This window comes from Oncorhynchus mykiss, chromosome 22 (genome assembly GCF_013265735.2).
Source record: "Oncorhynchus mykiss isolate Arlee chromosome 22, USDA_OmykA_1.1, whole genome shotgun sequence".
NCBI lineage: Eukaryota > Metazoa > Chordata > Actinopteri > Salmoniformes > Salmonidae > Oncorhynchus > Oncorhynchus mykiss.
Window position 1 is genome coordinate 17,115,328 of NC_048586.1, and position 17,149 is coordinate 17,132,476.

A 17,149-nucleotide genomic window follows, 5' to 3' on the forward strand; every position below is an offset into this window, starting at 1 on the left:
ACAGACAGGTGACACGCGTCGTCCCCACAGAAAAAAAAACATACATGCCATGCTCAGACACTAATCTAGGGAGAAGTTGCCCCTAGACGCTTATCTTGGGTCTGTTGAGTCATTTTCCCCACTAATGGTTATGGTCATGACAGGAAGCTGGTTCCTAGATCTGTACCGAGGAGAAACTTCACCCCGGACCCAAGCACATTATGAGGGGAGGGCAACATGCATGATGAAGTTAGAATTCACCTTGAAGGTCATCATCGACCAGGAGGTCTGTCGATATCCAATGGCGGCAGGAAAAGTTGGTCAAAAAAAAAAAAAACACACACATTGCAACCTTTTCATGATAAAAACATGGAGAAATATTGCTGCTATCTGGGACTAAAGGCTATGCATTGCCAGGGACCTCACGAGATGTATTGCGATTCTCACAATTCTATATGTTTTGCAGTTGGATGCTGTGATTTTATTTGCGAGGGACAAGAGGGACGAGAGCAGGAGATGAACAAGCTATAGGATGAAAAATACCAGAGCGTTGGCACAGCTACGAAAAAAACAAACACGTTTATACTCGGAGTCAAGTATAAATGTCCAAATATATACTGTATATCGTCCAAAATATATATATTTTTTAAATTGGGATATGTAACTGTTTAGATTTTCTTTTCACTAGTGGGACAGTTGAAATAAGACAAAGTAACACAAAGTCATATGAATATTAGTTTAAAAGACGGGCACCATAGACCGTATGTAAATGACGGCAGGCGCTCAGTAAAACGAGATAGGCCTTGTACCAGAAATTGGCTGCATGCATTCTATATTCATCTGCAAAGCCGTCCATTATGAAAACAGGAATAATTTGTAACCCCTTCTTTTATAATCCCTGTGCCATTTTCATAATCTACCTACATGCTTATCTCCAGTAGATACCTAAAGCAGCAAAACGAGGAGTACTCGGGCTAAAAGGAAGAGGACAAACGAAGAGGACAAACTCTTACTGTAGTGATAAACGGCCCACAATAGCAGAGAATCCGGTTCCACTCTCTTCCAACAGCCCAGAGAACGAATGCATGCTTGGTTTCTAGCTTTGAGTGGAACACTCTAATCCAGGGGTGTCCAACCCTGTTTCTGGGGCGCTGTCCTCCTGTAGGTTTTCGCTCCAACCCAGTTGTAACTAACCTGGTTCAGTTCATGTGCTAGATTAGGGTTGAAGTAAAAATGTACAGAATGGTAGTTTTCTAGACACAGGCTTGGAGAACCCTGCATTAAACAACTATGTTTCATACAAGAATGCCTCAAAATATCAGAAATGATTCTGGAGTGGAAAACATGGTTGCATCCTTAATGGCACCCTATTCCCTACATAGTGCACTACTTTCAATCAGGGCCCATAGGGCTCTGGTCAGAAGTAATGGACTATGTAGGGAATAGGGTGCCATTTGGGCCGTATACCGCCTCTTATTACACTTTCTGAAGTTGCTGAGCCTGGTTTCCCATACTGCTTTGTACCAGGAAGAGAATCCCCTAGTGTGAGAAAATTATAGAACATAATTTCATTTAAACTGTTTTGCACCACAGGGATCTTTTCTTCCAAAGAGGAACAAAAACTGGAAAGAAAATGTCTGATAACATGCACTACACAACCCTCGCGTCTCCAGCTCATTTCTGATGCAGTGGAAGAAGTAAAGCCTCGGCAGCAACAGAGGACAATCATTCTAGAATTCTTCTAGCATTCTTTCTACAGACTCCCTGTCAAGCAGCTAGTATTTACGGGGGTTTGAAATGTCAAGTCACACTCCTATGGCTGACAACCGCAAAAGAGAAATTACAACAGATCTATCAATCAACACACAACATATGAATTACTTAGTGGAGCTGTCAACCAGAACACACTGATTCATCTCAGGGGGAGGGCAGGCAGGCAGGCATGCTGGCACCCTTCTTCATTTTAAATGAACCTGACAGGAGAAACCAAATCTAACTTGACTTGAACGCACGTATCTTATTTATGCAATTGGGATCAAATCGGATAACGTACACAAAACAACAAAGCCAAAACAGCAGCTTTGTCTTTGGTATGTCAAGACGTTATTCCTAGAAACGCCAGTCTATGTTCTAGTACCTCTAGCTCTAGGAGTTTTTCCGCAATGGATGGAAGACTATTTGCATTCCTTCTAGTGCAATGGCAGTATATCTAACTGTGCGAGTGGATGGGATCGTGCCAAACCCTCTGGCGTTCCCCTTCAAACAGTGGCCTGTGGTTTATGACGCGAGTCTACATGAGAGAGAAAGGGGCCTTGGCCCATGCCACAGACTGACATGGCCCGCGTCCCGAATGGTACCTTATCCCCCTATATAGTGCGCCACTTTGGACCAGAGGTTGACCAGGGTCCATAGTGATCTGGTCAAAAGTAGTGCACTATGTAAGGAATAGGGTGCTATTTGGGACGGAGACAATGGCTCTCTGGGCTGTGTGCAGTGTCTCACTGTGTGTTGCTGCATGCCAATGGACAAGCATTGACATACGTACGTATCGTCAGAACAGCCTCAATTCGCCGGGGCACGGACTCTGCGAGGTGTCAAAAGCGTGTTGACTCCAATGGTTCCCACAGTTGTGACAAGTTGGCTGGATGTCCTTTGGGTGGTGGACCGTTCTTGACACCATTGGAGGCTGCTGAGGGGAGGACGGCTCATAATAATGGCTGGAACGGAGCGAATGGAATGGCATCAAACATGTTGTTGATACCATTCCACCCATTCTGCTCCAGCCATTACCACGAGAGCCATCCTCCCCAATGAAGGTGCCACCAACCTCCTGTGCTTGATACACACGAAAAGCTGTTGAGTGTGAAAAACCCAGCAGCGTTGCAGATCTTGACACAAACCGGTGTGCCTGGCACCTGCTACCATACCCCGTTCAAAGGCACTTAAATATTTTGTCTGGCCCATTCACACTCAGAATGGCACACATACACAATCCATTTCTCAATTGTCTCAAGGTGTAAAAATTATTCTTTAACCTGTCTCCTCCCCTTCATCTACACTGATTGAAGTGGATTTAACAAGTGACATCACTAAGGGATCATAGCTTTCACCTGGATTCACCTGGTCAGTCTATGTCATGGAAAGAGCAGGTATTCCTAATGTTTTGTTCACTCAGTGCATATAGTGCACTACTTTTGACCAGAGCCCTGTTTCAAAAGTAGTGCACTATAGAGGCAATAGGGTAGAATTTGGGACGCATCCATTATCTCCTGCTCTGTGGAGGCATGCATGTATTATCTGTAGGGAGAGTAGACACTTTGAGAGAGTGAGCACACCCAATCTATACGGCCCTCTGGGTATTTGTGTACAAAGGGGAAGGCATAAGAACGGACCTGTGAGGTTGTCAGGCCGTGGGATCATCCTCTCGTAGACGTCATAGCTCTGGGCTCCGTAGGGGTCTGCGTCGTGGTGGATCAACGAGCGAGGCAAGGTGGAGCCATAGTGCTGGGGCTGGGCCGTCATGCTGGAGCGCACCGGAGACGCCGACGACCCCACCGGCTGCTGGGTGAGGGGGCCGTCCACCATCGTTAAGGGAGACCCCATGCGCCCCGATGCCGACCCCAGGTAGGGCGAGGTGGCGCGGCTGGCGCTGCCCGAGCGGGAGTTGGCGCTGCCCATGCGGCGCAGGGCTGCAGGGGAGCTCTTCTGGGCGTTGAAAGGGGAGCCGGCGCGCTGCGCCGAGGGCAGGGTGGTGGAGAAGATACTGGACAGGGGCTTGGGCTCCGTCATGATGGGAGAACCGTAGTTGCTACCCATGGTGGCCCTCAGGGAGCCGCGAGAGGGGGACACACTGCTGCCGTAGGCCGGGGACTGGGTCCTGGAGGGCACCGAGCTCACCCTCCTCATGGCTCGACCCGGCACTGCGGCGGTTAACAACGGAGCCTGCCAGGACGGACAAGGAGAAACTACTGAGGAACCCCCACACGTTTTAACACCACATTTAATAGAGCCCTAACATCTATTTACGGTGATCTCCATTAGACATTCAACAAATATCTATGTCTATATATACATCTATATCTATGTCTTTTGGGAGTATTCTAGGTTCTATTCATCTCTCTTTTCTCTAACTTCCCCCTCATCTCCCTGTGACTTGTGTGTAGCCGGCAGTAGCATCTGTGTGCTCAACACCAGTCAGTGTCTGAGTCACGGCCATAGAGAGGTACTAGAGAGCAAATCTCCTATCTTGGCCATTTCCGCTTCTGTGATAGCATGCGGCCCTCTATCCAACTCTATGGCTGGGACTGCCACAGACTGTGTGCCCTCTAAACAACTCCATGGTCGTGGCTGCCGCAGACGGTGTGCCCTCTGCTCCGTGTCCGTACCTGGACCTGAGCTTGGCCCTCAGCCCTGGCAGTCCTCAGGAGGGTGGAGGTGCCGCCTGTGCCTGGGTACGAGTGCTGCATTCTCAGCTCGGCCTTGGCCAGATTATTCTGGTTCTGGCTGCTGTAGTAGCTGCTGGCATCCTGGTAGCCACTGTCTGAGTACGAGTTCATCTGGGTGGAGCTGCGGGAGTTCCCTGTAGACCCTGAGAGAGAGAAGGAGAGAAGAAAGGAGGGCGAGAGGGACAGAAGGAGAGAGAGAAACATAGTGAGGGAGGGGAGAGAGAGGGAGAGTGGAGAGAGACAGTGAGTGTCCTCAAAGCACTACATGACCTTTAGCTAGTCCACACAGTGCTAATGACCTCACACAGTGGCTGTTTTCACCTGCCTACCCTTCCACACTGTAGCATCCACAGACTCATTCAAACTATAGAGAGAGGGAAGGAGGGAGACAGAACGAGAGAGAGAAAAAGAGAGAGGAAAAGAAAAATGAGGAGGGGAAAGGAAAAAGTGCAAGAAAAAGAGAGAGAGAGAGAGAGAAAGAGAGAGAGAGAGAGAGAGAGAGAGAGAGAGAGAGAGAGAGAGGGAGAGAGAGCAGCACCACAGTGGAACCCGAGGCTGCATTAGTAATTAGCTGCATTAGACTCTCACTTTCATGGAGCGAGTTCTGCTCTGGGGAGTAGAGGACCACCTGCTCCTGCTCTGTTCTGAGGCGGTAGGTGGGCGACTGAGAGCTGTCCGTCACCCGAGACTTGGACTCCCCCGAGGTCGAGGCATCTGGGAAAGGGAGAACGAAGTCAGTGCTGCCTGTGTGGTCCAGCAGGCAGAGCATGGCAACGTAAGAATTGTGGCTTCAATTCCTGCTGGGGGCCACCCATAGGTATATGTACCAAAAGGAAAATGTAGTGTACACACTATGTTAAGTCACTTTGGATTTGTTTTTAAGTCTGCTAAATGGAATATATATAGTGGTATACATATGAAGGAGCAGAAGGCAGTCCAATTGCAAGAGAGGGTAAATAGAAGTAAATTTTTCACTTCAGGGCAATAAGATCAATTCCACCACATTCCTTTCACACTCGTGTAAAATCCAGAATTGTTCCTATTTGTTATCATACTAAGACATTTGTTGTGCTCCTATTTTGCGGTGCCAGGACACTGATGAAAATCCTCCCTGGAAAACGGTTTCCAAACTATAAAGTTTCCCCGGGTTCCGTCCCAAATGGCACCCTATTCCCTATGCAGAGTGCACTACTTTTCACCAGGGCCCCCATAGGGAGATATAGAGAATGGGGTGCGATTTGGTACACACGCCATGAGAACAGCCAGTGAGGCGACGAGGAGGAAGAATTACACCAGTAATCTCATAGGCTGCTGCCCAATGTTGCTCTGCAATCAACATCGAGTTAAGCGCGACAGGTGTGAATGAGCTCCGCTCCAACAGCTGGCACATTGGGACGCACACATTGCCATTGATCTGGAGGGAGGGGCCTTGTTGGCTGGCATACATGTACGGATAAGGAGGGAGGCTGGATTTCACGGAGAACGAGACCTCTGTTGTGGCTGTTTGCACAGACCTGTTAACACCGACGCCTCGCTGGTTTGACGGCCTGACGGCTCGTGCTCCCACTTGTGTCTCAGCCACCCGTTTCTTTGCCAGGGGTCCACCGTCTCTGCTCGACGCCGCCTCTAGGGGTACGGATTGGCTGCAACTACGGTACCTCAGTAAATTCTGCTGCTGCAATTATTATGGCGGATGTGAAATTACCACTATTTCACTGTGCGCTGCGAGGCGGACACTTACATTTTTCAAAAGGCCACGCTCGCCGCGTGACTGAATTCCATGGCGGAAAACGTCATAAAAGAGGAGGATAAAAAGGAAATGGCTAAAAGCAGAATTCACAGAACAACAACGGTAAATGATCTGATAGGGGTGTCGCTTCTGCCCGTAACAGCAGCTGTATACCCCACAAAAACAGCCCAGCGGGCCAAGGTCTATTCCACGTTGGGTTCAATGTATGTTAAAACGCAGTGGAAACAGCGTTGATTCAACCGGTCTGCGTCCTGTGCGACGCTTCACACCCCCCCCTTCCTGCTCCACTCAGCATATTACGTTTTATTTGTCATTTCTGCCCTCAGGGCATCTTTACTGAACCTGTTTGAGAAATGAGACTGTACGCAATGAAAGAGTGTTACATCCCTCCGACCCCTCCCCCTGAATCATGGGATTAAAGTGTGCATCCGTCACAAAGGGCTCAAGGATAAAAGTAGTACAGTATATTAGGGAAGTAGGGTGACATTCGGGACACAACCTGTGACTGTGCCGCCCCAGTGCTCGAGGTGAACGAAAGCCTATCTCCACAGTAACACTTCCTACTTTAATTGACAGCCTGGCGACTGGCGAATGGGGCGTGAGCCCGGGAGGGTAATAAGCAGCCCAGCCAGACATAGTCATTATCCTCTACAGCAGCACACTGCAGCTCATTCCACTGCAATCACACTCTCTCACCCATAACACTTTGCGTCTGCGTCCCAAACGCCACCAAATTCCCTATATAGTGCACCACTTTTGACCCGGGCCCAGAGAGCCCCCGTAGGGGTCTAGCCAAAAGCAGTGCACTATATTGGGAGTAGGGCGCCATTTGGGGCGCAGGCCTCCAACTTAACATAATGCAGGGTGGAGGAGTTCCAATCTAAGGAAGACAAAATAATACCCTGCTTATTAACTCACACCATTACGGCTAGACAGTTGATTAAAACGCTGAGCAAACAACGGTCCTCTCTCCTCATCCACACAGCCTGTCGCTCACTTAATATCAATAAACGTCAGCTATCATTTCTGCTTCACATTTGGATTAGAAAAACACATTACCGTTGGCTAACGACGATTTATCAACTCCAATAAGGAAATCAATACTCATCCAAATAGCATGCGCCCCCAAATGGCACCCCTTTCCCTACACAGGGCACTACTTTTGACCAGAACCGTATGCATTCTATTCTAGAGAATAGGGTGCCATTTGAAACACATGTGCTTGTTGTTATTGTATCCCTCTGCTAGTAATTATTTTCAGCAACAAACCGACTGGAGCGAGTGAAAAATTCAAAACCATACCGGGACAAGCTATATTAACATTCCCAGTGCATATGTACAATCGTAACCCCATAGGGTCCCTCTGACAAGATCCGCAATAAAAGATGAATGACGACCGCGCCGATTCACTTAGTTCCATTATACAGCTAATAAGCCATGAAACACACGAGTAAAATGCACTTCATCAATTCCAGCAGCAGCGGCAAAGTGTCTGGGGATCCGTTAAGTATGTGACAATAAAAACATGTGACAATCTATTTATTTTTTGGGGGGGTCATCTCGGGGAGTTGGAGAGGAGGGAAAGGGGGACGGTATTCAGGTTTGAGAGGGTGGGATTAACGCGAGATAAGTATTGAATTTGAAATGTGCCAGAGGAGACTGTTATCAGTTCAGTCAGCAGCCGTACGACATACATTACCTATGGCATGGTATAATGGTATGCTTTTCAGTGTTTAAAAATAATACGCGTGTCTACATATGGTGATTGGTGACATGGGATGCATCCCAAACGGCACCCGATTCCCAAGTGCACTACTTTTGGTGGAAAGTAGAGCACTATAAAGGGAATAGGGCGCCATTTGGAACAGTGGCACGGTGTAGGTAAGGAAAGAGGAGCAGTCCTTACCTGCAGATCTCCAGGGGAGAGACTTCTCAGACGAGCTGAAAGACAAAAACAGAGAGAAGGAGGAGTTAGATAGGATTGACCCCGTTCTGGTTCCGGATCTGGTCGGCGGTCCGCCAGTTGAGTATGTAGGGCCTATTCAATTGCGCTTTAGATAAATGTGTGTCTCAAATGGCACCCTATTCCCTATAGGGCCCATAGGACTCTGGTCAAAAGTAGTGCACTATGTAAGACGATAGGGTGCCATTTGGGACCTGCCCACACATTCACTATAAAGATGAAATGGAATGGCCCCTCTTAAGTGCAGACGCAATAATGGACCAGACGAAACATGGAAAGAAACAGAGAATTGTTATGGCAGTGCAGAATATGCCTCCATACACATAAGATGTGTACAACCAAAAAAATGTAAATGAAATTCAAAATGGTTGTTTCTCTGATTCAGAGGGTTAGGTTAAATGCCGAAGACACATTTCAGTTGAACGCATTCAGTTGTACAACTGAAATGGAAACCACATTAGGCAGAACAGTTAGGGGGACAGACAGAAACACTGCTCGCTTCAGTAGTGGAATTGCAATTTACAGTAAGAGATGACCATGGCCCATGGCGCAAGGACTTCTCATTTACAGTAGAATAAATATGTTGATATTGCTAGGCATCCCCCTTTCCTCTCTAGCCTCTCTAGTTGTGTAGGTGATCTTTCTTGCCACGACAGACAGAGTACGAGTAGGATCATCCTTTTCGCTGAGGTCCCCTGAGGTTTGCGGCGGTTATTTTTCATCCTCGTCGGTGCTTGAGAAACACACTTTGCGAATAAACGGAAAAGGTCAGGTTGGGCTATTCATCCTGGCTGAGGCTCTGAGGCTGTAGGGCAGCGCTGGTACAGTAAATAGAAAACATATTGATCTCGCGGCAAAAACGGCAATGCGCCGCAGAGGATAAAACACAGACGGAAGGAAGCAGGCAAGCATGACCCGTGTACACACACACACCTGGACGCACAGGCATGGACGGACACACATACAGATGGATGCAGATACACAGACACGCGCTCACACGTACACACACATCTGACCGCTCTGATTTACTGCATGTTGAGCATACACATATTTCTCAGCGATAGAGCTGCAGTTGTCTCCCAGGAATAATGAGGTATAAAAGCTTGGCGGCCGGAGAGAAGGTCCATTTTAAAAACACATCATGGCCCTCAGACAAACACAGAGGCTTGAGTCTCAAATGGTACCCTATTCCCTGTGTAGTGCACTACTTCTGACCAGAGCCTGCTGGGAAAGCAGAGCCAAATGGATCTATAGGCGGGGAGTGTGATGGATGGCGGGGTCATTCGTGCCTGTTCCTGGATCAGTGGAAAGGTGAGCAGGCAGGCAGCTAAAACTCTGCTGTGAATCCCAAATGGCACCCTATCCCCTATATTGACCACTACCTTGGACCCAGACCTCACTTGCCTGGTCAAAAGTAGTGCACTATGTAGGGAATAGGGTGCCATTTGGGATGAACGCTCTGTCTGGGAGAGGAAATGTGATTCATTCTTCTCGTCAATGAGAGCGGCCATAACACCAGGCCCTGAGCGGCTCCCCTATTGCAAACCTCAGCCACTTCAAACTGATTTTAAGAGAAGACCCCTCAGAGCACAGAAGAACTAAACTAAAACACACTGTAAAAAAGGTTGATCTAACAGCTACCTGGACCCAGACAGCTTCAATTACATAAGAAAATTATCTTTAGTGAAAAGGACATCGTGGTAATTTCGAATGAGTCAAAGAGAAGAATTGTGTGAGCGCTGGACCTTAAAGCAGGGTTCCCGCCCCTGTGCATTCAAATGAAATATCTTAGCGGGTCATTATTGCCATGACCCTGCTGCTGCCGTTCGCTCGCTGGATCTTACCATTCGAGGGGATGTTAAATGAGCTTCTAGAATAAGGGGAGGGCGATCGGCATGCCAACGAGACACGGGCAATTAAAAGAGGAAGCGAGGAGAGGTATGCTCTATTGAGCCATGGCAGATGTAGTGACATGGGCTGCTTCCCATATGCCACTCTATTTCCTTTAAAAGAGCACTACTTTTGAACAGGGTCAAAAGTAGCGCACTATATAGGGAATAGGGTCCCATTTGGGATGCGGACCCAAACTCCTGCTACCATCATACCCAGACCCATCTCACAGTCACAGCCACCTGGGTGGGCGGAGGGAGACCCAGGCAGTAAACTACTGATACTCACAAACATTACAAGCAAACCCATCCCTGACAGGAAAAAGAGCAGCGCCACGGTCCCGCCCCACCGCCGTCGTTATCGTTTTTGATGACGAAACGGAGGTGAGGAGCGCCACGCAACGCAGATGTATTTTTTCTTGCAGTAGGCCTTCCATATTCTGCTTTTCTATGGCAAGTGCAATGGTGTCCGAGGGGGAAAAAAAAGAGTGTTTGTTGTTTGCAGTAGCTTCGTTGCTGTTGCAATATGTCAAACGGACGTGGCTGTTCCACCGTTAATGATTCCCGCTTCAAGCTCACAATCATATCACTCTGGAAGTAGGCTACAAAGGGGAAGGGTTCCATTCCAGTATAGGGTGAAATTGCCCCAAAGACAATGATCTTGGGTCAGTTTAGCATTTCCCCACTAATGGTTAAGCTTAGGGTTGGAGGAAGGGAAGCTGATCCTAGATCTGTATCTGGAGCTTCCATTCCCCGGGTGGGAGGTCTCCTCATCAGTCTCAACCCACTCAGAAAGTCTCGCTGACCAAGTCGTACCAGCCCAGATGACTGATATGAAGGACTGCTGCTGTCCTGGAGGTGTAATGAAATTGAATGAGCCTCATCAGAACACTTGAGCATGACGTCACCTCTATTGATGGGCCGGATGGCCTATTGAGAAAACGCTGTGACATTAGGACGAGGAAAATCTCTTCCATTTTTATAGGGATGTGGAGGAGATGCTGGGCCTGTGTTGATCCCAGAGTGGGACGCCAACGACTCTCTCTCGCCCAGACTGATGATGCTGATGGCTTAGCCCTGTAGGCTGCTTCACGACACACAGAGAGCCGGAAGCGCAACCCAGACCTCCTCAGTACAGTACAGGAAGCCTTACCCAGCCCTCCTCAGTACAGTACAGGAAGAGCTACTCAGCCCTCCTCAGTACAGTACAGGAAGCGTTACCCAGCCCTCCTCAATACAGTACAGGAAGCGTTACCCAGGCCTCCTCAGTACAGTACAGGAAGCGTTACCCAGGCCTCCTCAGTACAGTAGAGGGAGCGTTACCCAACCCTCCTCAGTACAGTAGAAGAAGTGTTACCCAGCCCTCCTCAGTACAGTAGAGGAAGCGTTACCCAGCCCTCCTCAGTACACTACAGGAAGCGTTACCCAGCCCTCCTCAGTACAGTAGAGGAAGCGTTACTCAGCCCTCCTCAGTACAGTTGAGGAAGTGTTACCCAGCCCTCCTCAGTACAGTAGAGGAAGTGTTACCCAGCCCTCCTCAGTACAGTTGAGGAAGTGTTACCCAGCCCTCCTCAGTACAGTTGAGGAAGTGTTACCCAGCCCTCCTCAGTACAGTTGAGGAAGTGTTACCCAGTCCTTTTCAGTCAGTAGTACAGGGAGTGTTACCCAGCCCTCCTCAGTACAGTTGAGGAAGCATTACCCAGCCCTCCTCAGTGCAGTACAGGAAGCATTACCCAGCCCTACTCAGTCAGTAGTACAGGGAGCGTTACCCAGCCCTCCTCAGTACAGTACAGGGAGCGTTACCAAGCCCTCCTCAGTCATTAGTACAAGGAGCTTTACCCAGATTGTACAGTCAGTACCAACCAGTTAGTGTTCAACATCCTTCATTCAGTACAGGGAGTGTTTCCCAGCCCTCCACAGCCAGTCGGGTCATTCCTAGAATACTTTTCTGTCCCCAGGAAACATCACTTCTTATTTAGTGTAAAATGTAGATCCCAAAAGGGTAAATGTAAGGTACCTTAAAAAAAAAATACATATATGGATCTTGAAAGGGAGTTGAATGCTGTTTTTTTTTTCAACTCTTTTTTTCAGTGGATGTGTTTTTGCCATGTCCCTGGGTGTTATTCATCAACGTCCACAAGACATATAAGGCATAAAATAATAAAATATTTATTCTAGGACTACCATAGTCCTAGTTGTTGTCATCAATAACGTTTTCCTAGTCATCAATCATCAATAACGTTTTCCAAGTCATCAATCATCAATAACGTTTTTCCTAGTCATCAATCATCAATAACGTTTTTCCTAGTCATCAATCATCAATAACGTTTTTCCTAGTCATCAATCATCAATAACGTTTTTCCTAGTCATCAATCATCAATAACGTTTTCCTAGTCATCAATCATCAATAACGTTTTTCCTAGTCATCAATCATCAATAACGTTTTCCTAGTCATCAATCATCAATAACGTTTTCCTAGTCATCAATCATCAATAACGTTTTTCCTAGTCATCAATCATCAATAACGTTTTCCTAGTCATCAATCATCAATAACGTTTTCCAAGTCATCAATCATCAATAACGTTTTTCCTAGTCATCAATAACGTTTTCCTAGTCATCAATCATCAATAACGTTTTCCTAGTCATCAATCATCAATAACGTTTTCCTAGTCATCAACCATCAATAACGTTTTCCAAGTCATCAATCATCAATAACGTTTTTCCTAGTCATCAATAACGTTTTCCTAGTCATCAATCATCAATAACGTTTTCCTAGTCATCAATCATCAATAACGTTTTCCAAGTCATCAATCATCAATAACGTTTTCCTAGTCATCAATCATCAATAACGTTTTCCTAGTCATCAATCATCAATAACGTTTTCCAAGTCATCAATCATCAATAACGTTTTTCCAAGTCATCAATCATCAATAACGTTTTCCTAGTCATCAATCATCAATAACATTTTTCCAAGTCATCAATAACATGTTTTTCATGATTATTGTATTCATTATTATTATTTAATTTAAGATGTGCTCCGTGTCTCTGATATCGCTCTCCACCCTGTTAGTTTGTTGTAATTCTCCATTTAAGAAAGCAACCCCTTCCTACAATGACACCACATTCAGGAAGCTTCGACATTTCTTTGGTGGGAAAAACAATAGTGCAAAGGTAAATAAATATAAATACTCAGTTGGATCTATTTTCCCACGTTTCATGTTGCCGGTCTGTATGTATTTCCATCCTGTTACGCTAAACGATACAGTAAATTAGCCACGTTTCACAATGTAAAAAATACGTTTGATAGAGAAGTTAAACTCATGTTCAAGTGTTCACCATTATGCTAGCTCAATCTCGCTCACTCGCTATGGCTCATTTAGGCTCCACTTTTCCACCCTGTTAGGATTATGCACCTAACAGCACCACACAACTCTCTGGCCACCAGGCTATCCTGGACATAATATGACCTCCCCAAAGCCCATTACTCTTGTAAGGTATGTTAGGGTCGCCAAAAGGCCACAACCTCTTCAAACTACCCATGGCCATCACATGATTGGAATTCATTGTGTAGAAGTGAAGAGGTTGAAAATAACCCCGTAAAATCACACCCTGTTATGATGTAGGCCTTTACCGATTGTGAGTGCTGAGAATATGACCAGAGGAAATTTCCCCTGTCCTGTAGGGAGAAAATGGTACTTATACCTTGCTAACGTCAACAAATAGGATCAATATCATGACTAGATCCACTCTAATTGAGGCTGCAGAAGCCTCTTGTGGAGGAAATAGCAGCAAATAGCCCGGTTGCCAATTTTGACAACAATTTCCCCTGTAGGACAGCCTTTGTTTGGAGACTCTCTGGCCAAGCCGCTCTGCTCTCTATCTGCAGCTCCCTGAGCCCTGAGAGCTGTAATGGACACTCACACGGAGTGCTGCTGTTGGACGAGGAGATGCTTCATGTGAGGACCTCGGGGTTATTACTAGTCACAAAAGGAGCTTTCATGAATCAGGGTACACTCTACTTTCAAGAGCGGAAGCACTATACCCACATAGAACTATACTGGCTATGGCGAATGACTTCCAACGGGCGAGCCACAAAGAGACAACATTTCATCAACATAACACATTGTGTCCACTGGGTGTGTCCGAAATTGCACCCTACTCCCTACGGTCAAAAGTAGTGCACTACATGGGGTATCATTTCAGACGCGGACAGTGTCCCACACAACCCGACATGCCTTTTCCATTAGTCAAGACACCAGACCGATAATAATCTTCTCACAGCAGCAGGGTGCATCCCTGACTGACTTGACTTAATAAAAAGCTGCGATATGCATAAGCCAACAGAGAACCCCGGTATTAATAGTAGCCACTAAAATGTGTCCATTAAGCAATTTCCCCTCAAAAGTCACAGGCCATTAACCTCCTCTCTTATTTTCCCCAGCCGCATTTCACAATTAACATTCCTACTCAACAGCACATCATCACGTTCTTCAAACAGCAACACCAAAGAGGTATGATCCCCCCCTCCCCCCGAAAGAAAATAATTCACCGTTATCCAACGCTGCATAGGTGGATTACTTCAAACCATATCTTCCAATTAGATACAGCTTACGTCACCAATGGCACCCTATTCCGTATATAGTGCACTACTTTTGACCAGCGCGTCGTCAAAAGTAACGCACTATTTAGCTGAACAGGGTCTCATTTAGGACGTAAAAAAACTCAACAGTTTCTTAAATAAATCCAGCAACTGCATGACACAAGATGACGCCCATATAGCATCTCAACGTGAGCATGCAGTGAGGAGAGTTAGCCAGACATAGGAAAAGCTCAGCGATTTGAACGTAAACAGTAGCCTAGCCGATGTGTAAGCCTATATTACTGTATGTTTGATTTGGTACATGGTACAATTTATTTTGCTGATACTTTGGTCAAGTAAAGCAGAAATGGACCCGGTTTGTTGAAACGTCATATTTGATTAGTCTATCTTGCGATTGTTTGTTCTCTCTCTCTCTCTCGTTATTACTGTACCAGCTATGTTTTTATTTAGGCTAATTGCAAACAACTTTCTGAGATGGAACTTCGTTAGGCCTGTAGATTAACTTAATGGTTGATCATTAGAGTAGGCTGTGCCTAGGGCGACAAGTAACATTCAAGTCGAATGGGTAACGGGGAGAAAAAGGAAATGACGATTTTCAAACAAACCAGGAGAGGGAAAAAACGACGTTAGGCCCTATCTGACATTTTGCACATCTTTGGTGCTTTCCGCTCTTTCTACAATCTACAGTGCCTTGCATATGTATTCACCCCCCCGCCCCTTTCGACATTTCCATATTTTGTGTTACCCGTCATTAAAATGGATTTAATGTCTGTCACTGATCTACAGAAAAAAAATCTAATGTTCAAGTGAGACATTTTTTTAAAGCATATTTTTCAAAGTTATTTACAAATAAAAAACGTGAAAGTCTTGATTGTGTAAGTACTCACACCCTTTGCTGTGACACCACTAAATAAACTCTGGTGCAACCGATTTACCTTCAGAAGTCACACCATTAGTTGAATGGAGTCCCCCTGTGTGCAACTAAAGTGTCATGTGATCTCAGATTAAATACACCTTTTTCTGGAAAGCCCCAGAGTTTATTAGAGAGCATATCTCAACAAACAGCATCATTAAATGCAAGGAGCTAACAAAACAACACTAGGATAAAGTTCTGGAGTGGCACCAATTAGGGCTTGGTTCTAAAAAAAAAAACATCCCGAACGTTGAACATCCCCCTGAGCAGCGTTAAATCCATCATTTTTTAAAAAATGGAAAGAATATGACACAAGGACGTCCACCAAACCTCAGTGACATAGTTTGTGACACCGCAATGTCCTCACCATCAACCATGGCTGTCAAACATCATCGATAGACGACGCGATCGCAAAATCGCCCCAACCCTATTGGCGAACGTGATTAATGAAGCCTCTCATGGACATATTTGTGTGTGGCGGTCCGTGAGGCGGAACAGCACGCTGTTTTAACTGAATACTTCCTCTAGCCCAGCTCAGCCCAGGCAGCAACCCAAGGGCTGCTCGCTATAACCTATACAGTACAGTAGCACTTCACCAAAGAGTCGTTTATACGCAACGCAAAATGCCTAGCAAAAATACGTGTGCATCGGCGCAATTTGTAAATCAACGCAAGATCAACATTTTGTTCAGTTTATTGCGTTCTTCGTGCGATATAAATGAGGCCCGAGCAGTGAACATCCAGCCGTTTCTCCCTGGTTTGCATTCCAAACACTTAAAAGACACACCCTCTCCCCTCAGCCCTCAAATGAAGTGGACACTTCTGATGACGGATCATGACGTCTGAGGAGTTGACACTTGCAGGGCGAGGGGCGAGGGAAGAATGAATGAATTTGAAATGGACCGCTCTTGCCCGGGAATGTGTCACTCGTTCATCCCACGGTTGTGTTTTATGTCACCATGGAACTATTGTGTGCCTTACATGCGCTACAGTCAATTATGATTGCATTTCATATCTTGGCTAGAAGACAACGCATGCGCAGACATCGAATGTTAGCCGTCCTACTATATCAGGTCAAATCGAAAATTACAATGTATAAGTGTCAGGGGGAAAGTGTTGCGCAAGCTAACGTTTCCAAAAAGCTAACCAAACAAAAACATCCTTACTTTTATGATACGTGTTTGAGCCGTCATGTGCATTTAGTAGCACAATTTCTAACTTATTTACATGAGTTTTTTTAAATTTTTACTTACACTTGTATGTTGACTTCTCCAAATGAATTTTGGTTTTAAGTATTGGCTGACTTTTCTTAGCGGATGTACAATCATCGCCAATTGAATTATTGGGGCGTTTCAGAACATTTTTATTTTGTTTTATTGAAACTTTATTTAACTAGGCCAGTCAGTTAAGAACATAATCGTACACTCGCAAACTCGATCAAAAACGAGGGCCCAGGGGCTTACACTGCCAACTTCCCTTGCTTGGCCAAACAGCGACAAAGATGGCCGCGGGGATTCCCCCAAGGGCACAAGGCGAAGGTGTGTCTTTTATGATTTTGAAACGCAGCCCCTGTTACTGTCCACATCAACCATTTTTCAACATCTGCTACCA

The 17,149-nt window shown here is 46.1% G+C and overlaps 1 protein-coding gene across 5 annotated transcripts in view; it reads right to left on the reverse strand.

The window, feature by feature from the left end:
• LOC110501511 (plakophilin-4) overlaps positions 1-17,149 on the reverse strand; it is a 114,010-nt gene that overhangs the window by 50,993 nt on the left and 45,868 nt on the right. For all 5 annotated transcript variants that reach the window (XM_036958883.1, XM_021579147.2, XM_036958884.1 and 2 more), the window contains 4 exons: positions 8,081-8,115; positions 5,013-5,138; positions 4,365-4,567; positions 3,372-3,921 (listed from right to left, as the gene is read on the reverse strand). In XM_036958883.1, the coding sequence (XP_036814778.1) occupies positions 3,372-3,921; positions 4,365-4,567; positions 5,013-5,138; positions 8,081-8,115 (914 nt within the window). The remainder of the gene's footprint in view (positions 1-3,371; positions 3,922-4,364; positions 4,568-5,012; positions 5,139-8,080; positions 8,116-17,149) is intronic.